This window comes from Suricata suricatta, chromosome 12 (genome assembly GCF_006229205.1).
Source record: "Suricata suricatta isolate VVHF042 chromosome 12, meerkat_22Aug2017_6uvM2_HiC, whole genome shotgun sequence".
Lineage (NCBI taxonomy): Eukaryota > Metazoa > Chordata > Mammalia > Carnivora > Herpestidae > Suricata > Suricata suricatta.
The window spans coordinates 79,115,177-79,138,379 of record NC_043711.1 but is presented as its reverse complement, the minus strand read 5'-3'; the positions used below and the strand labels follow the sequence as shown (position 1 = coordinate 79,138,379).

The window sequence follows — 23,203 nt, the reverse complement described above, 5'->3', positions numbered from 1 at the left end:
CACTAGTCGTCTGGGGCTGGTGGGTGCTAGCGGATGGGTGCAGGGAGCCACAGGCAATGTTTAAGCAGGTGTGGGAGGCAGGCCCCTCCCCGCACACCCTGGGAAGTAGTGTGATTAAAGCAGTCAAAACCGGCTTCAATGGGAGACGTGACATACAACGTGCTGGTGAGATCCTTCCATTTTTTTTGGTCATTTTTATTTTTTTCTTTAAAGTCCATTGATCGTCACAAAAACTCAGGAAATGCAACTAAGGAGAAAACAAATGTCCAACCGAGATCTAAGAACCCAGAACTATGGATGTGGCCCTGGCCTGCTGGGTGTGCGGGAGGGGGTGGAGGGGCGGTCCCTGGGGGGCAGCCGGCAGGAGGGCGGGAGGGAGAGGAGGCTGCCGGGCCTGGCCAGGCTATGTCAACCGCTGCACGATGACGGCGTTCAGCAGGTTGGCCTCCTTCAGGGTCTGGCTCTCGTCAGCCAGCTCTTTGTTCGGGAAGGTAGTCATGAGGACGAAGCTGGTGGCAGCCATGGCCGGCCGGGCGTCCACGATGAAGAGTCGGATGTCGCTGATCCTGGTGGAGCGGGGGTGGGTGGGGAGGTGGGTGAGCAGGGCCCCTCTCTGCTGTCCACAACCCCGGCCTTCCTCCTCCACAGGCAGCCAGAGCACTCGCTCGGAAGCACGGCAGATCACGCCACTCCCTTGCCTAAAGCCCTTCACGGCCTTGGGATAAACACCGCCTCCTCATGGGATCCCAAGCCCTACCTAATTTGACCCCATGCCCCTTCCCCTTGTTCTCCATGTCCCTCCTTCTGGATTTTCATCATGCTGTGCTTCCTGCCGACACTGGGGTCCCTCGAGGCGCCTCTGATTCTTGGCCTGTAATCCTCATCACACTCTTTCAGAACTTGGCCCACATGTGATCCCTGCCAGCACCCATGGGCTGTCAAGCCATTCCGTGGCCCTACACGTGCTTCTGGTTTAGTTGGCCTATCCTAGAAAAAGGACTTGCCAGATACCTAGAATACTGGTTTACCAGTCCTCCCCTGCTAATCTCTTCAATCTCCCCATGCCTCAGTTTCCCCATCTTTAAAATGGGGTTGGCACAGTTTGTTTTGAGCCAGCCCAGATGATCTGAAATAGTATAGCAGGTACTCTAGAATTTTCAAAGGGCAGATCTAGAAGAGACTTTTACAGCCCAGTGGTTTTCAGAGATCCCTGGAGAGGGAGGTAGAGGAGGGGTTGTGTCCCCTCCTCCTCTCCGTTAACCACAGCAGTTCAGACATTATTGTTCTGCACTTGGGCTCTACCGTGAAATTTCCTGTGAACAAACATTGGGAGGGAGAGGGGGGAGAGCTAAAAAGACCCCAAGAATTCCAATCCCCTCATCTTACAGGCGAGGAATGAGACCCACAGGCCACAGGTGGGAACTGAGCAGTCACTCGCTGCACTTAATGGAAGAGTGGGGACTAGAACCCAAGGCTGCAGACCTGCAGATTTCCCCATCCCACTGCCTCCATTGGGGAGCACACGGAGCTCCTGCTGGTGTTTAGGGGGCCCCCCCCCGAGCAAATGAGGCCAGACGGCACAAGGCACCTGTGGCTGTGGTTAAACTTCTGCACCAGCCTCCCGCCGTCGGCGAGCCGTATTTGGATGTTCGTGGTGGGCTGGGACTCATCAATGGAGACCGAAGAGCTGGCTTTGGCTTCGTTTTCTGCCTGCTGGGCTGGAGAGCTGGTATTCAGCACCTGGGGTGCCGTGCTGAGGAGAGAGAAGAATGTCAGGCCACACACAGAAACGAGGCCCTTGCAGGGGCCTCAGAGTCGGCCCAAGCGCTGGCCGTGTCCGCGATGCTGCTGCGGCTGCGGCTACAACGAGCGGCTGAGACGGCCCGCCTGCGCAGAAGCCACAGGCCCAGAGCTGCGGCTAGCTTCCTCACTCCTGAGTGACGGGGGCAGGTGACTCACCCCTCTGCCTCGGTGCCCTCACCTGAACAAAAGCCCGAAGGGGGGAAAGCAGTGTGCGAGACAGCCCGCAGGGGGACCAGGCCAGGATGGGGTTTAGCCTCGGTGAGAGCAGCCAAGGGTGCTGTAGCAGAGGCAGGCCTGACAGCCTGGCAGGGACCAGTCGAGACTCCTTCCTGGTCACGGGTCTGTCAGGCCTGCCTCCCTAGTGCAGCCTCAGTCACGTGCACGTTCGTTCTCCTGTGTCAACTACCAGAAGGGGACAGAGATTTCCCACGGGTCCACTAAGCACCCTGCACCACAGGGATTATTTTCACAGCATCAACAGGACCCCGTGTCTGTTGCAGATCTTAGAACTCTCGCACCGGCCAGGCAGCGCTGGGCAAGTCACTCGAGCTCCCTTAGTTTTGAGTGGTAACGAGGCTCTTTAACAACGTGAAGGCTCCCTGCCTTGCTCTGCCTCTGTGAGGGACAAAGGGGAAACACACAGCCCGGACACACAAAACGTACACAGAACTCCCATTTCTCGACCACTGGTGGAGGCTTTGCCCCTCTCCTGTAAACACCTGCGTGTCTCCCTCCCAGCCTCTCAGCAGAAGCCCTCGCCCAGACCCCTGCAGAGAAGAGCGGCCCTGAGATGGCAGCTTGCTTCCCGCCAAGCTTCTGATTCCATCAGTCCCCACACCTCTTCCTCTCCACCCCCAGCCCGGATCTTTCCAAGCTAAAAATGGTACTTTTAGTAAATCCATTGGAAAGTACTTTCCCAACTGTGTTTCTAGGGACCCTAATTTCCTGTGAGACCTCCCCCAGGAAGGTTGTGGAAATGCCACATGCCAAACGGGCAGCACCAGATGCCACTTGCATATTAGTCTTGAGAGGCTGTGCAGTCAAGGCAAACTTATTTGACCACTTGTCCCTTTTTCAAGCTACACTTGTTAAACCTCCTGCATAGAGTATGCCCTGGAACCCAGTTTGTGACAACACTGCCCTCCAACACATAACTAGCAAAGAACTGAACAGTGCAGTTTTCTGTGACTGTTAAAAAAAATGAGGGCTCAGAGAGTCACAAAGCAGAGCTCAGAGAGAACCCTGCCACACGTACCAGCTATGAGAGGAGCTGCTCCTTTCTATGCATCAGCCTCTCAGCGTGTGGGACCCAAGTGTGGGCCAGTGCATGCAGAGATCACACCACCACAGGCTGCAAGAGATGCTCAGAGACAGTGGCAAGTTCAATATTAAGCCCGTAGATACACCTCTGTTTTGTTCATTAGTTTTGTGAGTGTTAGGTCAACTCTCTAACTACACTAGATAGCCTGTCCCTCAACTGTTCAAGTAACAAGTCCAAGGAGGGAACAGGTACCTGCCAGAAAGGGAACTCTGGCTTCTTCAGTCCGGCCTACAGTGAGAAAGAAGTGAGGCCGCCCAGAGAATCTACTTAGCTAGGGCGGGGGCAAACGGAACCAGGAGTGACGTTTGCTTTGCGGGTGCACTGTTGGGGGGGGGGGGGGTAAGGGCTGGGTGTCCACGGCCCTGCAGACTCCTCACAGCCATCCTCGGAGACGGGTGCATCACCATCCTCAGACAGGAAAACAGAAGCACATGCTGTGGAGCAGTTTCTCAATTGTTAAACATTCGTGTAACGGACACACTTGCTACCTGTGCATTCTCTGTTCCCACCAGCCAGGACTCTGTCAAGCATCAAGTTCTATGATTTTAGGAAACTAATACATTACAAATGCTTCCTCAGACTCCTCGCCTGCTCGCAGAGGGTCGGGTGCCCCTGTCCTGTGAGCTGGCTGGTGCCCAGCAAGTCCGTGAACATCTGGGCGTCTCGACTTCCGTGTCTGTGGCAAGGGAGCCCCACCCCCACACCTCCACACCTTTCTAGGCAGCGGCCAGGACCACTAAGGAGTCAGCGAGCTGCCAGAGGCCCAGCACAGGACTGGCCACCGGGTCCCAGCTCCAGCACTGAAAAGGGGCGGCCTCGGGCGGGGCTTCAGGGCAGGATGTGTGACACGAGGACTGTTCTGCCGTGAGGGTTAGTGGGCACACTGTGTGCAGGAGGCAAGGCCAGACACTCGGCAAGTCCTCCACGAGCGGAGGCAGTGGAGGTTTTGGTTTTGGTTTCTTCCCAGCACAGCCTGTTGCGTGGAGCTGCGCCCAACGTGCGAGGGTCAGGGAAAGGCTGCTGTACAGACTCGGCTGCGCGGTTTCTCTGCGGTGCTGACGCAGGTGAGCTGCGAGGGGAGTGCAGGTCTGCGACGCACGCACTCCCGCGCTGGCCCGTGCTATTTCGCATGGAGCAGTTCATTTAATTCCCACAATGGTGTGTGAGGAAGGGATTCATCCTCTCCACTTTATAGAGGAGGGAACGGACGCATAACGGGACTAAGCTAGGTGCCCAAGACCCCAGTGTTGGTTTGACGTGATGCCAATCCAAGCTGCCCGGCTCTTATTCTATACTCTCAACGCCTGCCTTACTTTCTGGCCAGGCCTTGGAATCAGGTAGACCTGTCCCAAGACAGTTTGCTCACCAATAAGAAGGGAGTTAAGCGACACTTCCCATGGTTGGGACAACAGCTACAAGCAAGGCGCTGTGCGCAGCATGCACCGGAAGTACTCACAAGTGCTTCCAGGCTGTGTAAGAACCAGGAGCGGAGCAGCGCAGCACAGCAGGGAGGAGCAGTGACTGGGGGAGCCCATCTCTGCACGGACCAGCAGTGTGACCTTGGATGTGACCTGACCTCTTCAAGGCTCATAATCCTTGAAGGATTAAAGGTGGTAACATGTGAAATGCTTACTACGGTGCTTAGCTAACCGCAGAAACGACCCTCTACAATTACTGTTTACTATCATCCTTCAAGGTCCTGCCCCACTTGTATCTGTCTAAATTCTGGATCCGATGCTAGTGCCTATCCATAGGCCAGAACTGGAAGGTCTCCTAAGGGGGATTCCCAGCCTACACTGCCCTCAAGGACTGGAGTAGGAGGAGCCGCAATACCAGACCCTAGGGTTCTCAAGCTAGAGAAGTGGCAGGTCCCAACTGCTCTCATGATGTAGGACAGCCTCAGGCGTCTGCTCCAAGGAGCTCAGCCCTGGGTGTGGGGCTTCCACACACTGCTCACACAGCTGTCCTTCCCGGGGGGGCAGTGAAGGCAGCGCCCCCAGGGACTGGAATGGTCCCATCAGACACCTGCAGAGAAGTTTCTTTACTGTCTCCTTTCGAGTACCATGCACCTCACAGGGATCATGAGAGCCTGGATCACGACTGCTCATTTCCTCTGCAGTAGGGAATTAGGTGGGCATGAAGGTGCTCTGTTGTCACAATTAAGTATGTCCACTTTGTCATCTCTTTACAAAACGACCACTGCAGAAAGCACGGTGAGCAGCCAAAACTCAACACGGGCAGCAACCAGCTGCACACGCCCCAGGGCGCTCTTGGGGTTTGCTACTCAGAACTGAATAAATGCAGTCCTTCTGGACCTTCAGATCAGTTCCCATCCAGACAAACAAACGTAAAACCTAAAACAATAAGGTTTAATACAACTGTAAGAATTTCCTCAAATTTTTGAACTGAGAACAAATTCTCCAGTCAGATAACTAGAGGAAAAAACCCAGGACTGACTAATTTTGAGGCAAACCTGAGAACATTTTCTTAAACTTTTGGCTCTTGATCATTTTAGTTGACAAGATGACAGTGGAAAATGGTGCAAAATTTATAGGAAAAACTAAAAAAAGCTATGCATCTGGTTTAGCCTGAAAAGCTAAAAACCTCATCTCACTTAGCTGTATGAAACTTGCCTTTTGCTCATTTTTCATAGAAAGCCATCACTGAAACAAATGAAAATGGAACTGGCAAAGAATATTTATTTGGCTGACAAAATCAAACTCTGTCAACCCTGATGATCAAGATCTGTCTCAACTTGTCGGGTGCATCCTCCACACTAATAAAGTTATTTATTCCCGTCCTGCTAAAACAGACATTCTTAAATATGTTCTAAGTTCTCAGGATGTGGAGCCTTGCACAGATAATACAGACTTTCCAGCAGTAGCATTTCTCATTAGGATCATGAAACCAACCAAGCCCAAACCGCACGGTGTTCTGAGTTCTGGGCCAGGAGGGCAATTTGGCGTCATCTTAAAAACATGAAGACCTTCTGAACCAGCAATATTACTTCTAGGCCCGGATTTGGGCATATATGAAGATTTAATGAGAAATATTCACTGCAATGTTGTTCTTAACACTGGCAGCTGCCTGAACAGTTAACAGCAGGCACTGATTACAGCACACAGACAACATAGAAAGTATGTTAGCATCACAAATAATATCGTAGAAACACAATTACTGATGTAGAATGAGATGCATACTACCTTTATCAGGCAAAACAGAAAATGACAAAATAGCACATTTATATACACACACACACACACATATAAGACTAGAAGGATACTAACCGGATATGTCTGGGTGTTAGGTTTAGTTTTTTTCCTTAATCTGTATTTTCTATTATTTTTAAAAAGATAAACACATTTTGTTTAATAAATTAAAAAAAAAAAAGGGATTACCTATTGCTCCACAGAGTTTACCGCAGACGGCAGGAAGCCAGAGCGCGCACTCTGAGAACAGCATCCTGCCCTGACCCACAGGCCCAATGTGGCGGGTGGGGTGAGAGCAGGGTGGACTTGCTCTCTGCTTACGGGGAGTCAGTCTAGTGGAAGCCACTTTAATGTCCTGAGCTATTAACTTCCCTCTTGCTAAGGCTTGGATGGCCGACTGGGACAAAGCCCAAAGGGCACAGCTGCTGGCAGACCACCCTGGTCTCTGCCAATGGGGAGGAGGGTAGCTGGGCAGTGCCGAGCTCCAGAGCTGCCAGACTGAGCTCAGGGAGGTGCCCGCTGTGGAGCTGCAGAAGGAGTGTAGTCGCAAGGCCCGCGCTCCACCCATGGGTGACCCTGGGAGTCCACAAGCCTCAGCTTTCCTTTGGTAAAATAATGAACGTACTTCCAGGGAGGGTCACTGTTCCCTAAGTGCGTCTTCTGTACACAGTTCTCTTTGAAGAATACTGACCAAGTGACCCACTGAACAGAGATGAGCGGGCTGCTCAGAGAAGGTGGCCTGTTTGTGGGCTGGTCGAGGTCTGGTGGGAGAACCCTGCCTATCAGAGGCAACAGCGACTTCGACCAAGCAGAGCCTATCAGGAGTCTGAATGGAAGACAAGGCAGTGGCAGAGGGCAGAAAAGGTCACAGGAAGTGACAGTGAGTGTCAGGCAGGGCCAAAACAGTAGAGAGAAGAGCGGCGGTGGTGAGGGGCAGCCGGCGCAGGCCAACAGTGCCCCTGAGCGTCCCTGCATCCCAAACAAAGCTGCGGCTGGGCAGAAGAGCCAGGGCCTCCCCCCCTACGTCCCCGTTTCAGGTGACTCCTGAGAACACACGTGTCCCTTCTGGCCTTAAGCTACGAAGGAGATGACTGCTGCCCCGAACGTGCTAGAGAATTCAGTCAAAACAGCAATGTGCTGCCCACTGTGCTTACGTGGACTCTTCACTGGGGGCAGCGCCTGGCGCTCCTCACCATAATTAAGGAGGAAGGACTCTCGCTACTTCCAGTCTATGCCTGAGCAAACTGAGGCTGTGTAGACCAAGGTCACAGGGCTAGAAAGTGAAGAGATCTTAAACCCGGTTGTTTAACACCCAAATCCATGTTCTCCGCACCTTTCCTCCCATAAAGATAAAATACACAGTGCTCAGTAACGGCAAAGAGCTACGCATACGGTGACGACACGCAGGGTCTGGGGGCCTGGCACAGTGACCGGCATGTCCCACTCCTACCTGTGCTGCTCTTACCTGCCCAGTTTCTGGCCCTCGCCAGTGAAGGCTCTGAAGGCTCCCTTGGGCTTCACGAAGTCCTCGTCCCGATGGTCCTCCATGTCCAAATTCACCTGCCCACCGTGAGCTAACCTCCGCAGCTCTGCCGGCACCTCCCTGCAAGGGAAGAGCAGTGCCGGGTCGACACGGAGCACATGGGACAGCAGTGACCGGAGCACGGGGAGAAGCGTCGCAGGTCCAAATGTGGAAATGGCTGGGCCTCCCCAGGGCGCGGCTACTTTAGTGGCTACGGTCTGCCTCCCACTGGTCTCTCGCCTGCTCAAAGTCACGGTTACAATCTCTATGTTATCCAGTCATTTGGTTCTGCCCAAGGTCCAAAAGGGAGTAATAGACACACAAGGTTTTAGATCTGTGAATCTGTACTTCAACTGTGTTACATCTACTAAAAATTTTTACTTAAAAAATTTTTTTTAAATGTCTGTTTACTTTTGAGAGAGAGAGAGAATGAGCAGAGGAGGGGCAGAGAGAAAGGAGGAAAGAGGATCCAAAGCAGGCTCTCTACGCTGACGGCAGAGAGCCCTGTGTGGGCTCATGAACGTGGGATCACGACCTGAGCCAAAGTCGGATGCTTAACCAACTGATCCACCTAGGCACCCACAAATTTTGTTCTTCTTAAATCAGCCTCTTCTTTCCTATCTACACACTGACATGGAACCCAAGGAGGGCTTTCCACTCACCCTCTGCGGATGGACTCCAGAAACTGGGCGTTGGATGGGTCTTGGTAGCTTCTGAGCTCGCCGCTGTCCAGGCTGAACCCGCTCCTCCAGAGCTTCAGCACCACATGAACCTGGGGCAGCAGGAGGCAAGAGGCCCACACTGTCAGGAAGCTGGCGAGCGCGTCAACATGTGTTAGCAGGAGCACCGATCTGTGCCCGAAGGTTCTTACCATTCTACTGCATGATGACTGGAACAGAGAGAGACCACACACCACCCACCCACCCACACACATGCACGCACAAGGAAATCAATCAACAACCAAGTCTTCACCTAAAATAAGAAGTAGATATGGCAACAGGTTAAGAGAGTTTTTTTTTTTTTTTGAATGTTAGTAAACGTGGGTTTTGATTTGAGCAGACCCGGGTCTGTGTCTTGATTCTGCACTCACTAGCAAAGTGGCTCTGAGCAAGGGACTAAGTTAAATCTGTGGCTTGTTTGTGGGGCTGCCAGTGTGCCCAGCACGCAGCTTGTGGAGCTGCCGGGGCACACTTCTTCATGGCACTACTCTGCAGTCATTACAAATGGCACCTACGATTTGTGTTAACGCCTGAGACATAATCACAGAAGACAGTCTAGGTTTCAAACCAACATAGTAGCAGCTGCCTCAGGTGGATTCGATTTTTATTTTCCTGAGGATATGATTTTAATTTTCCTCTTGACTTCATTTTGGAATAAAACTCCAAATGATTTAGAAATAAATACATTATAGAAACGAATAGTCTCAAGGCCAAACATCTGTTTATGGCATAATATTAAATTTTAAAACCTCACAATTCTCTGCATAGTCTGAGACACTTATTGGAGAAGGACCCTATGCACAGGGAAAAAAGGGTTGGGCAATAGTAAATTTTTTCAAAGTGTGCTTTGGGTGGGCTGAAGACTAAGTTCTTTTTCTTTTATTAAAAAATTTTGTTTTAATGTTCATTTATTTTTGGGAGAGAGAGACAGAGCATGAACACGGGAGGGGCAAAGAGAAAGGGACACACACAATCTGAAGCAGGCTCTAGGCTCTGAGCTGTCAGCATAGAGTCTGATGCAGGGCTCAAACTCATGAACCATGAACTCATGACCTGACCTGAAGTCGGACGCTCTGACTGAGCCACCCAGGTGCCCCTGAAGCCTAAGTTCTTCAGCCATGTGCACACTACCAGAAAACCTCAGAATCACGATCCCTCCGCCCAAGGTTCATGGGATGCTCAGAAAACTTCATTTATCCATCCCCTCTGCTCACTCCTCTCGAGTGCCCCTGCCCAGCCAGATGAGAGCTGCCTTTTGTCCTCAAGGAAGCCTCCTGCTCCTGGACCACAGCGATGGTGCTGCCTCTTCCCTTCCAGAGGCTGCTGGTTGACACACAACATGGGACCAATCCCTTCTGGAAAACGGCAGAACAGTGTATGAGCTCCCCCAGGGAAGGTAGGGGCACACTCACATCTTGGCCGGAATGCCGCCTCCTTTCTCCCGCCACGTAGGCAGACTCTTCCTCTGGTGCTGCCCCAAGGCGATAGCCGCCCCCTGCAAATGGCTGCAAAAGACACGTTCATAAACATTTGAGGCGTGGGGTCTTCAGATACAACGGTCCGTCTCAAGCTTGTCACCTACTAGGTGCACTTTCTCTGGCACTGAACTCAGAGCTACAGGGCCAGGCAGTAGGGTAGATGAATTAAGGGGAGGCTAGGACTGGTGAGAAGTGGAAGAGGGTGGGGGAGAGGTGCTGCGTGGCTATGGGGAACAGCTGCTACTGAGCTCTAGTTAATCGTGGCCATGTAAGAGTCTGGCTGCAAGAGAATACCAAAGACCTTCTGATTTTCCCAGAGAAGACAGAAATCTAGCATTTATGTAACACATAAATTCAATTCAATACTAATTCAATGAAAACAAAATAAAGCAGAATACTAAGTAAGTCAAATTGGTTAAGGCCACATAAAACATGTCCGTAGGACTGTTCCAGCCTACAGACCACAGGTTTGAAAGTGGCCCCAAATCACGATCTCATGTTACAGGGTGAGAAAAAGTGCACTGCTCTTCTGGATACAAGAGCAAGTGAGCAATGAAAGACAAAACAAAACGAAGTCAGTCACCACAGGGGTGAGGGGGGCTCCTCCCAGTCCCCAGAACCAGAGTCCTGTGGACACAGGCAACGATCCCCTCTGCTCACTCTTGGTTTACTGGTCTCTCCAGGACTCTTGGTCACTCGTTCCACAGCCACAGCTCCGTGCTCCTTGGCACCTTTAAAGAGATCATCCACCAGCTCGTTGGGACTTTTCTTCCTCGGAGGGCCAACAATCTGCTGTCCGCTTCTTTCTGAGCCCCCAGCATAAAACCTGTGCAGAAAATACGTGTCTAACACGAAACATACTTGGCACACATGAACAGAGCACATGCCAGGCTCGGGGCTGGTGTAGGCACACTGAGGCAATGGGTGCAGCATCCATGTCAAGGAACATACTGTCTAGTCGGGGAAACATGTAAGCAGGCAGGCAGGCAGAATGCGGAGGCGTGAACAGCGATGGAGGTGAGTAAGGGATGCTCTGGAGCCCTGAGCTACGGAGAAGTCAGGGCTTCCTAAAGGAAGGTCTTCTGGGCTGAACTCTGAGGATGAGGACGAGGACAAGTTTATCAGGTAAAGGGACCAGGGAAGGGCATTCCAGGCATGCATGACAGCATGCCACCTCCAGAAAGAGTTTCAACTGGAAATCACCCGTCCAGTGGCCAGCACCTTTCTGAGAGACAGCAACTACAGTCCCAGTCAGAAGCACTACCACTAACAGCTCTGGGTTAGTAGTGGCAGTGGTGTCGTTAGTATGAGCAGCCAGGCTCCAGTGCTGGCCCTACTGCTGAGTGACCCTGGGCAAGCCAGTGCATTGCCCTGCAGCTCATTTTCCCTGTCTCTGAAATAGGAGGGAAGGACCACATGCCCTACCTACCTGCTCCTTAAGTCAGGGCCATGAGGTTCAAATCGGCAGATGTATGCAAAAGAATAAGCAGAGTAATGCACACATATAAGGTGGTGTGATACAGCACCGAGAGCGCACCCAAGCCTCGCCTCGCCTCGCTATCCTTGTGATGTACGCTGGGGGTAATGAGAAGAGGGCACTGAAGAGGGTCAGGGAAGGCTAAATACCAGCCCCAAGATACCCACACCAGGCTCTCCAATGGGCCAAGCACAGCTTGAGATCGAGTTAGCACTTTGGAGCCTGGCTTGTCACTCCTACTCACTGCCGGGTCAACAGCACGTCTCTAAGCGGGGACGTTGAGAACCTACAAAATTAGTCTCAGCCTTCTATTTCCTGACACTCCCCACTGAATGCAAGGCAAGCCACAGGCCTTGACGAGGATGACAGCACCGATGTCATCCGGTCTGAAATGCTGAGGGGCCGAGGAGGTAATCAGGATGTGAAATAAAGGAAGGTCATCACCTGGAGGATGTGACAGGACAGGAAAAGGAGGCAGCGGCCATTTAGGAGTTGGGCATTCACATACTTGATGGCATTGCCTTTCACTCAAGGAGTGTAAAACTCTGAACCTTGAATGTATCTAAAAAGAAGGCTGTGAGGCAGTGTAAAGGTCACTACATGGATGAAACACAGAATAGAACACACGTAATTTCTCAGCCCACTTCCCAGAGAGTGACCACGAGGAGATAATTGTATTTCTATCACGGTTACTGGAATGTCCCTTACAAATGTTTGACAGATCGAGGCAGGGCCCATGGGGAACTGAACCCCGTGAAATGAGGCTACAGACGAATTTCTGCTCAGTATTACAGAATCTCAAAGCCTTGGCTTGTGCACTAAGAGCTTGTAATCAAGTGCTTAAAAATATTCACTCCCTTGTCCCTTTCATGTCTAGAAACTCTGCTAAGAAAATAATCTGAAATGCAGTCAAAGATTAATACACAGAGAGGTTCAGAACACTGATATTTAGTGGTAAAAACCTGTAAACAACCTAAATGTTGGACAATCCGTTTAGCAACCAGTTGCTAAAAACACTAATGAAGAATCTTAATGGCAAGGAAAGTACTTAATACATAGCACTAATCCAATAGAACCAAGACACAAAATTATCTGAACATCCCATGTAAAATAGGATACAAAACAAAGCACAGTTACATACAGAACACTGAATAGAAATATTCCAAAATATTAACTCGAGTTACCAAAAGGTGGATGAGTGTATTATTTTTTCAGTACACTATTCTGTTTCTTCTACAATGGACACCTTTAATTATAACATTCATAATGGTTAAAAACAAACAGTATTTGTGTTTGTGAGTGTATTGGGGAGAAACACGTTGGTAAGTTTTTACTCTGTTCACTGTCTAATATATTGCCTTTTTAATTAAGAAAAAGCTGGGAAAATATACACCTGAAATATGGATACCTGGTTACCACTGGATTGCAGTATTAAGAATAACTTTTTTCTTATGAATTTTTCTCCCTTCCCCTAATACTCAACAAATACATATCAATGTTAAAAACAGGAAAACAAACCCAAAATACCCTAAAAGAAAAAAAAAAGGACCAGGGGAAAGGGCTCACTTCTAAGCTACAGGGAGCAGGAGGCTGTTTCTAGGGTATAGCCCACTCGGACTAGCCCACAGTAGTAATGGCTAGTGATAATTCAGCGCATTATCCTTCTGGGTCCTTCTCGATGACTTAACACATTACCATGGACTTTCCTGGGGACTGTGCCCCCCAGCAAAGACTCACCTCTGGCCCTCCTCTTCTTCTTCCTCCTCATCTTGGTCATGAATGAGGTCTCTGAAGGATGTTACCCTATTATCACTGGAGACACAGAAAGAAGCAAAATGACCTCGGCGAGAATGAAAAGTAATGCCTGTTATCAGCAGCTAAGGAGTTGAAAACATGGGGATTAGTTATTTTTGGTGAGGCATGAGAGGATCTATGTGAAAGAGGGTTAGACTTTCTAAGTTCAAATGCAAAATAATGTGGCATTTATTTCTTCAAGGTCCACAGGACTGCAAATAAATTAGAAAGGGCTATCGTGAAATAAAATGGAGTCCCAATTTAAGCTCTCCTAGGCGGAAGAGAGGGGAATGGTATGGAGGGTGTACTAATTTAAAAATTTACTATCTTCATCATTTAATTTTTATTTTATAGATTTTTATTATTTACTTAAAATGAGGGTCTTGAACCTACCACCCTGAGATCAAGAGTCACACGTTCCACCAAGTGAGCCAGCCAGGTGCCCCTCATCATTTTTCTGAGATGCTTGTGTGTTAGGCACTGAACTGGATACTAGGTCTATAAGGATGATCAGACCTAGTTTTTTTTTTTTTTTTTTTAAACTTCCTTTCTTTATTTTGAGAGAGACTGCATGCACATGCAGAGGGAGGGGCAGAGAGAATCCCAAGTAGGCTTTGTGCTGTCAGCGCACAGCCTGATGCGGGGCTCAAACTCATGAACCCTGAGATCGTGAGCTGAGCCGAAATGTGAGTCGGACGCTCAACCAACCGAGCCACCCAGGCGCCCCAACAGTTCTTAGTCTGAGTTGCTCATAAGCTCATTGTGGCCCCTGGGCCAGGACACTGCTAAATACTGTGCTGTTAGGGCTGGGGCAGAGGGAAGCACACGGGATGTGTGGGTACAGATGTCTTGTCCCTCCTGGAGGGTGGTGGTGGAACGTCAAGAAAAGTTTCCCAGCAAAATGCAACATCTGGACTGGGTGCCGAGGAAAGAGAACCGTCAGTCCTCAGTGGATCAAGGGCAGGGCTGGCGGGGGGGGGGGGGGGGGGGGGGGGGGGGGGGGGGGGGGGGGGGGGGGCAGCAGGGCGCCACAGGAGAGTGGTACGTGTGCACACACACAGGGTGACACGTTCGAGGAGGGCACGTGGTCAAGAAGTGAGGAGGAAGGGGGCGTGTGGTGAGGTGGCCCTGCCTCTGCTGTAGGCTAGTCGAGAACGTCTTTCCTGGTGCCGAGGAGGAAAGCGGGGCTGTCGTGGGGCAGGAGAGCACACACTCACGCGGGCGTGAGAAGGGGCACCTTCCTCCTCTGACGTGGTTTTACACTGCTGCTGTTTTACCAGCTTAAATTGTCTTCAAAAACTTAGTTTCTCAAGGATGAGGCATTTGATAAAAACACTGTCGGTATTTCTTAGGGTAAAGAGGTAATCTCTATAACACAGGAGGGAGCAGGGTAACAGGTCTAGTGAGGCTAGACCGGGAAGCCTCGAGGTGTTATCTTCTAGGGAAAGCTGCAGTTCAATCTTGAAGAGATAATCAGAGGACAGAACAGGCTTTGAAGCTGCATTGACTAGAAATGAAAGAATAAAGACCAATTAATGTAGCAAATACACTCCCTGCTCGAGTTAGCCGAGAGCAATCTCCGGGGCATTCCCAGATGCCTCTATGACAGGGTTCAAAAGGACCCGAGTGCTAGAGTTTTCCACAGGTGCTCAGCCTAGCATCCATGGGGAAAAAGCTCGCTTTCTCGCTTAGTCACTCTCTCTCTCATTGACACCTTCAAATATACATGTACACATGCTTGAGCAAACCCCTTGCTCCGGTAATAGGTTTTTTTCTCCTAAAGTTCTTAGAGTCGGACTCTGACACAGACTCTAGGGTCCCCATACCTGGTTCGGATCCCAGCTGAGCCCTGACCTTGGGCTCCTGGGCATGCTTATGAACTGCTCTAAGTCTTCCTGTGCTCAGGTGAAAATGGGGACAGTCTCAGCAGTGAGCCCACGGGCACTGAAGCACGGTGAGGCACATTTCATGTGCCGTGCTCGAGCAGGGGCTCCCCCAGGACTGGCCCTTAGACTCTGCCCATGAACACCGCCTGAGCACCGTTAGAAATGCCAATCCCCAGGCCTGCCTTAGAGCTCCTGAGTCAGAAACTCGGGGAAGAGTGCCCAGCACCCCACGTCTGGAGCGCCCTCCAAGCCCAGCGCACACTCAGGTCTGGGAGCCGCTCCGGAGTAGTGCTGGGAGGGCTGTCTTACGGCACCATGTCCAGGGGACACACCAGTTTTAGAACACTTTGTCCCGTGTCCTCCACAAAGAGGCAAAATGTTTTAGAAATTTCAATTTTTCAGCCCCAAAACTCGATCTCCCAGGTACCCTGGTACCCTGAAGTGGCACGAAAGTCCTCTGTCAGATCCATTTACCAGGGACAGCAATGCTGGACCTGTGCAGTCTCATATGGCAGTCACAGTCACATGTGACTAGGGGGTATCTGAATTGATTCGCACAAGTAATTGAATGTTCGTTTTATTTCATTTTAAATAATTGCAATAGTGGGTCCTACACTGGATAGTATAGTTTTAGAGGATCAGAAACTGGCAGCCCCACCCATCCTAATAAAGTACAGTTTAGTTGGAGGAAAGAAGAAAAAAAGGGAGAAACTCATCCCTCCCTCTTGCTTGGTACAGGGCGGGAGGGGCTGGACAGGGAGCCGGCAGTCGGCAGAAGCAGCTCTGCATTTACACAGACTTGGGGCTGACTCTGCCACACCAGCAGCTGGGAGCTACTGTCTTTGTAAGACCCGGCACCCTGACCTGTGAAACGATGAGCAGCTTACCTACTTCTAAAGCTGCTGAGGCATGACAACATAGGGGGGAGTAGCAGGCAGAGCTAGGCTGATGGTGGGCGCTCCTGAAATCCCGGTCCCCCCACTTCCAGGAACTTATAACTTGCTGGGGGAAGAAAAGTGAACTATCAGGAGAAGAGTTCAAGACCACTCAGAGAGATGTCACCGAGTGGCATGTGGCTATGGGTCCCAGTGAACAAATTACGGGTGGCTGGACTTCTGAGCCACAGGACTATGGCAAGCTGCCTGTGGGCTGCGGATAACGCTCTCCATAGAGAAGGCGGTCACAGAACTAAATCTAGAAGGACCCAGGGGTTTGGACAGGCAGAAAGCAAGATGGCAGGCATGTCCAGTCAGGTGAGAGGCTCAAACAAAAGCAGAACCAAAACTGAGGCCAAATTGAGACACCAAAGAGATCAGCTGAGTTGGAAAAAGGATGTGAGAAAAGAGGGGTAAGACTAGATGGCAGGTTCAGGGCTAGCTCTGGAGTCCACGAAGGGAAGCAGTGCGTCCTTCTGGCTGAGAGCTGAACGCAGGAAACAGACATAGATCTGCATTTAAATCCCTGTTTTACTAGCTGTGCATCTTGGGAAGATGCCCAGCTTTAGCATCTTCATCTGTAAAATGGGTACAGTGACAGTACCCACACAGAGGGTTGTTGTGAGGACTAACGAGAGGTGCCTGGCACCTGACAAGTGCTCGGTAAGTGACAGCTGTTACTGTTGTGGAGTTCAGACAATCCTACAGCAATGGTTAACCCTTTTCTGTCCCACAGGCCTTGGAAAATCTGATAAAAGCTATGGATTTTCTTGCCAGAAAAGACAACGTGTAATCTTGCCGGCGATTTCAGGTATTTATAACCCTTTTGACATCCATACCAGATTCATGCTGGGAGTTCAGGCCCCACACTAAGAACCCCCATTCCTGAGTCAAAGCAGGACCTGAGTGCTGCTCCCTAAGAACGGGGAGGGCAGGAAAGAGTACGTGAGGCGGTGGGGGTGGGGCAAGGCGAGGGCAGGCTGAGTCCTGTAACAGGTCACTCGGGGTGGGGGCAGAGGCCAGTCACACACAGAGCTCCTTTGAGGTGCTAGAATGTAGTGTGGCTTCTCCTGAGTGCACGCGGTGTTTTCTTTCTGGACAAGGACAATGACATCAAATCATGACCTTCCTCCCTCTTTCTCTTGGTTTCATGGACACCCAGTACAATGTCTGAGACTCACTTGAAGCAACAAAGCAAGGCATTTAGGCCTGCACAGGGCTTCACTCCCCCCAGTCTTAACATTAAACTCTCCTGTTTCCCCAATTTTTTTACTAGCAGGTCTATTTTTTAATCGATATATTTGTTGCGAAAGACATAAGGAACAGACGGGGAAAATGAAAATCGATGCTAATGATAATAAAACCGAGGTACTGAGATGCTCAGCAGCCCGTTCAAGGTCACAAAGCTCCCTCCCAGGCAGCGGAGCTGGGACGGGGATCCAGGCACGGGGTGGACAGGCCTATGCCCTTGTGAACCACTGTCCTGACGGGACTTTGGGGCTCCTCAAGAGGCAAGAACACGTGACTGATACCAGAGGCCACGTTCCACCTTCTCCCCTCTGTATGTCTGACACGCTGATGTCCCAACAGTAACCCAGGGCACTCGTGCGAGTCTCACACCCGGAAATCAGCCGTGTCGCAGGCAGTAGCATCCAGATGAGCCACCACCCACTCCCCACAGGTCAGCCCCTATGAGTGATTCAAAGATCAACTACCTCCTTCGACCTCTTTTCTCTGGACATGGAAGACAGGGTCAGAAGTTAAGGAAGCAAAATCTGGTCTGGGGCTAGAGTTCCTTCTTCAAAGGGAGGAAAGGTGATTTAAAGCTTGGATGCCCTTAAAGAGAAACACGATTTACCACCTCACCGTCAAAGAAACACTCTATCTGTATTCTGGGGCTGACTTAAAAGACCAAACAAATTTTTCTGGTGAAAAGATATACCAGAGGGGAGGAGCTAGAGCAGAGAGGGAAGATGTGGTTCTGACACTTTGTAGGAAGAGGCCCTGCCTGTCTCTTGGAGGATCAGCGCCAGCCTGCTCTGCAGTCCTAACAGGTCCCCGTGGGGACCTTGCAGCCAGGCGTCTGGGACAGGGGTGCAAATGGGGTCATGAAAGTTAGCTCTGTTTCAACTAATAAGGTCTCCTTCATCAATTTGGGGAGGAGTGGGCAACACAGGTTTATTTTCTTTAAGACTTCCTAATAGGGTCACTGGCATCCAAAAATATCAAAAGAGCCCCTCTAAAGTCATGTAATCTAATCTTTACATCTACAGCACCCAGAAAGGGAAGTCCTCTACTTAAAAACTTCCAGAGGGGGCGCTTGGGTGGCTCAGTCAGTTAAGCGTCTGACTTTGGCTCAGGTCATGAGCTCACTGTTCGTGGGTTCGAGCCCCACATCAGGCTCTGTTCTGTCAGCTCAAAGCCTGGAGCCTGCTTTGGATTCTGTGTCTCCCTCTCTCTCTGCCCCTCCCCTACTCAATCTCGCTCTCTCTCAAAAAGAAATAAATTAAAAAAAATTAAAAACTTCCAGAGATGGAGTCATTCCTCACATTCATAAATAAAAGACTCTCAAACATCTTAAGCAGGTTCAGTGGTTTTCCCCAGGACTGGCCCATAAACCACAGGTCACCTGAGGGTGTCATCCATCTCTCGCCAGGAAAGAAGCAATCTTATGAGAAACTAACAGCCACCAGTTAATCTGACTTTCTCACTCCAGCCCGTTGGCTTGTATCTCCAGGCCTGAACCCTCCGTCGAGTCAGGAAATTGCTCTTCACAGTCGGACGCACACCCATGTGGCAACAGCTGCCGTTGGCTCTTACCTGGGGGCTGTGCCTCTGGACACTGAACTGGGGGTTGCCTGCGAAATGGTCACAATGTCTTCGTCCCCTCCATCCTCATAAAAGCTCGCTAAGGCGATCTGAAACAGAGAGGTAGTGACTTGGGATTCTCAAAAAGGCCTTCATCTAACACATATTTCCTTTGAGTGCAAGCCAGCAAAGTCAGGAAGAGATGGCCCACACTTACAAGGTGGCCTGTATCTGAGGACCATAGAAAATGAGACAGAAAGGTAGCAGCCCGGGGCACCTGGGCAGTCAGTCGGTTGAGTGTCGACTTCAGGTCAGGTCATGACCTCGCAGTCCTGAATTCAAACTCCAGCTCACTGCTGTCAGCGAAGAACCAGCTTCAAGTCCTCTGTCCCTTCTCTCTTTGCCCCTCCCCAGCTTGCACCCTCTCAAAACAAAAAAAAAAAAAAAAAAAAAAAAAGAAAGAAAGAAAAAGAAAGAAAGAAAGAAAGAGAAAAACAAAGAGGTCGCAGCCCAACTATTTCTCCTCCTCTCACGTGAAACAAATTCCACCTAAGGGGAACACAAGGCAAGAAGGCAGGCCGGGATGGAGACACTCCTCATTCTCATTTTACCAGCAAAGGTGACCTGGTGAAAGCAATGTACATTTACTGAGCATTTATTTATGCGCCATCTTATTCTGAGCATAACCCTACATGTGTTAACTTATTTTATCCCCAGGGAACTCTATGTACTTATTACTATCATTACCATGGTCTCATTTTATAGTGGATACAGAGACACTGAGAAAAAACTGCCCGGAGTGAAACAGTTGGTAAGGAGCAGAGCCAGGCTCCATGCTTTCATGGACGACCAGGAGTCAGGAATGGTGCGGTCAGTCCAATCGCTACTTTTACTTTCCCCTGAGGCCCAGCTTCCTCGTCTATCCACAGGGACACCTGGCCCACCAACCCTGCACAATGAACAAGAGGACCCCTTGGCATTTGTGCACAGGCACGCCTTAGCTCTATACACAGAAGGTTTCCGGGAGTCTTCTGACCATTTTCGATGGGAGTGTTTCTCTCACTGACCCAATGGTTACATATTTAATTACTCGTACTGAGATCTGAGCACCAAGGTCTGCAGAAATGGAAGAGATGCGGTTCCTGTCCTCCAGATCACCAGCCTTACAGGAGGCAGTGTGCTGTCCCAGGACACGCACTGAACTGGCATGGGGGTGCCAGGGGCTACATTCAAGTCCCGGCCCTGCCAGGCTAGTCATGTTGCAGGCAGGAGCCTCAGTTTCCCTACCTGTGGTGTGAGGAGGCTGGGATACAGAGGACCTGACCAGTGTGTGACATTGTGAGTGTGTAGGGTTTCCAGGCTGCCCTGCACAGGACTTCACACTGCGTGTGTTCAGGCGTGATGCCTCACCCAACTCTTCCATTCAATGTAAACGGTGAAGTCAGGAGACCCAGTTCAAGTCCTGACCTCGCTACTTACCGGCGGTGGGACTTCGGGCATGACTCTGGCCCTCTGAGCCTCCAAGTCCTCATCTACACAACCAGCTTGTCTCCTTCACCTTACTGTCTAGGATTGAACAAATCCTCACTCATAAAGTGCCTGGCCCTTGGGGGTTCAGAGCTTGGGCTCTGGAATCAGACACAATCAAGTTCTAATGCTATCATTTCCACCTGGTAATTGGCAACGCCTTACCCAAGTGACCTAACCTCCCCACAGCTCAGCTGCAAAATGCACAGATGAAATAATTTAAGGCACAGAAAGCAGAACAGCACCGGGCTCATGGTGGGGAATCAAGAAACACGAATCAGCATCAGCATCAGCATCTACCTAAGACGCAGGCTGGCCAAGGCCATGTGCGCAATTCTCTCTACAACGAACTGCTGAGTGCCTATTATAAGCCAGGACCCGTTCTAGGCACCGGGGATTCAACAGTTCACCCAAACCCCTGCCTCGTGTACCTCATCTTAATGATTTAGTTAACAAATATATAATGAATACTTAATATGGGCCGGGAAACTTGATGATAAACTCGAGGCTCCCATTTTAGAGATGAGCTCAGACAGCCACTCGAATAGGTTCCAAGCTCGCGCCACCATCCCAGGGCGGGGGGTGGGGGGAGGGTTCTCCCCGCAATTAGGTAGGAGGGGGCGTGGGCCGACCCACGCGCTGGGCTTCTCCCTCCGCCATCGGCCGAAGTGGAAGTGAACGACCACCTCGGCCTCACCGCGGCTCCATCCGGGACCCGGCCATTCCCACCGGCCAGGCCGCCACGCCCCCAGGCTCCCTTCCCCACGCGGCTCGCCGCAGTGCCCAAAGTCCCGCTGACCCCGCGGGCGGGCGAGGCCGAGGGCCCGCGGAGCTGGGCCGGGGCTGGCCCGCTTTCCCTCCACGCCCAAGCCGAGCTGGCGACGCGTGGCAGGCGGCCCCGGGACCCTGAGGCCTGGGTCGGGCCGCAGCCCGGCGGGATGACTGTGCGCTTCGGCCCCCACCGGCGTGCTGCGCCGGACGCCCGTGTCCCGCAGCCCCCGGCCGGCCCGACGCGTTCGGCCCCGCGCCGCTACCTGCAGGTCCCAGCCAGCCGACTCGAGGAAGAAGCGGGCCCGGTCCTCCTCGGCGCCAGTCACCGCCACGAACTCCCTCAGCGCGTCCTGTCGCTCCGCGGCCATCTTCGCCCTGTGCGCCGCCCGAACCACTCCGCCGGCCGCCTCACAGCCTCAGCCCCGCAGCTGCGTTCCACCCGCCGGTCGAGCGGACCCAGCGGCGCGGTGTCTGCCCGCAGGCCCCGCCCCGTGCGGTGCCCCACGCAAAGTCCTCCGTGCGAGAAACTCCCCTGCTCGGCGCCCTCTGGCGGCCGCGGCACGCACTTGCAGCCTAAGGGCGGGTCTGGAAGCCTGGCGGAGGATGAGAAGCCTGGCGGACCTCCTCGTCCTTGGGAAGTGAAGGCTCTCTGAAGGAGGCCGATTCACAATTATTCGTTGACACATCCCTTCATTTCATTCCCTTATTTATTCGTTCATTCACTTCCTTGTTCACATATTTACCGAGCACGATCAAGGGCCTGGTGTTCTTCCAGGGTTGGGAATAGGCAAGAGCAAAACAAAGTCCCTGCCCTCTTGTTCACATTCAAGGGAATAAAATAGACCTGGAGCAACAGGTTACGCCTCTGCTTCCAATACCTTGTGCCTCCCGATCTCACTCCAACTACAGACAAAATCTCATGGCCTGCGAGACCCGTGTGAAACGCGCCAGCCTCTCGGGTTTCGTCTCCCAGGCTTCCCACTAAGTTCCTCTGCCCCAGGCACGCACCTTCTTGCTGCTCCTAGGGTGTACCAGCCTTGCATTTGTATCAGAGCTTTAGCATCCGCGACTCCCTTTTCCTGGACCACCTTTCCTTCGCTAGCAGGCAAGACCCTCTTCCATTTTTTTGGGGCTTCTGCGCCAAAGGCACCTTCTGAGACGCAATCCCCCGTCTTTTGGGTCCTCAGCCTATTTGCCCTCTTGCCTCTTGCCACGGTGCCTGGTATGCTCTTCTCTTCCCCTTCACTTTGTCAGCTTCTGCATGCTCCCGCCTCTCGGTTTAGGGATTCCCTCTTCAAGGAGGCCTTTCTACATCCCTGGGCTCTAGCAGACATCCTTGTGCATGCCCTGTGACGCCATGTGAGCCTGGGGTTGAGGCCCAGATAGTGCTTCTTGCATGATCTTGAGCATATTACCTTTCTAAGCTTCCACTAAAATTTTTTTAATGTTTATTTATTTTTGAGACAGAGACAGAGTGTGAGCAGGGGAAGGGCAGAGAGAGAGGGAGACACAGAATCCTAAGCAGACTCCAGGCTCTGAGCTATCAGCACAGAGCCAGACGTGGGGCTCGAACCCACAGACTGTGAGATCATGACCTGAGCCGAAGTTGGATGCTTAACCTACGGAGCCACCCAGGTGCTCCCCAAGCTTCCATTTCTTGATGGGCAACTGAAGCTCCTTACTTCAGTGGGATGTGTGAAGGATCCAGGGTGAACTGCTCCCAGTAATGCTTGATGCTTTCTAAGCCCTCTGCAAAGGTTCGCTCTCATTTTATCTCCTGTGACCTGCAGTTGCTGGCACCCAATAGCCACTTAATGATCTTTTGCTGAATTAATGAAAGAGGGAATGAATCAAATTCAAGGTCAGAATCTGAGGACAAGGAGGCAGGCAGGGACCTGGACCCCTGACGAGTGTTGAGCTTGACTGTGGTATGTGATCCAATTTCAATAAATA

The 23,203-nt window shown here is 51.4% G+C and overlaps 1 protein-coding gene across 2 annotated transcripts; it reads right to left on the bottom strand.

Annotated features, from left to right (window-relative positions):
* Positions 1-166: 166 nt before the first annotated feature.
* Positions 167-21,702, bottom strand: NSFL1C (NSFL1 cofactor). Of its 2 annotated transcripts, XM_029915813.1 has the most exons (10): positions 21,514-21,702; positions 18,965-19,062; positions 13,267-13,341; positions 11,482-11,487; positions 10,713-10,878; positions 9,987-10,079; positions 8,518-8,627; positions 7,799-7,936; positions 1,589-1,753; positions 167-566 (listed from the first exon to the last, which is right to left on the bottom strand). In XM_029915813.1, the coding sequence occupies exons 1-10, from the start codon at positions 21,616-21,618 to the stop codon at positions 404-406; spliced, it is 1,119 nt and encodes a 372-aa protein (XP_029771673.1). In that variant the 5' UTR covers positions 21,619-21,702; the 3' UTR covers positions 167-403. The 2 variants fall into 2 exon arrangements, with proteins under 2 accessions (XP_029771673.1, XP_029771674.1); XM_029915814.1 differs by lacking the exon at positions 11,482-11,487.
* Positions 21,703-23,203: the final 1,501 nt, after the last annotated feature.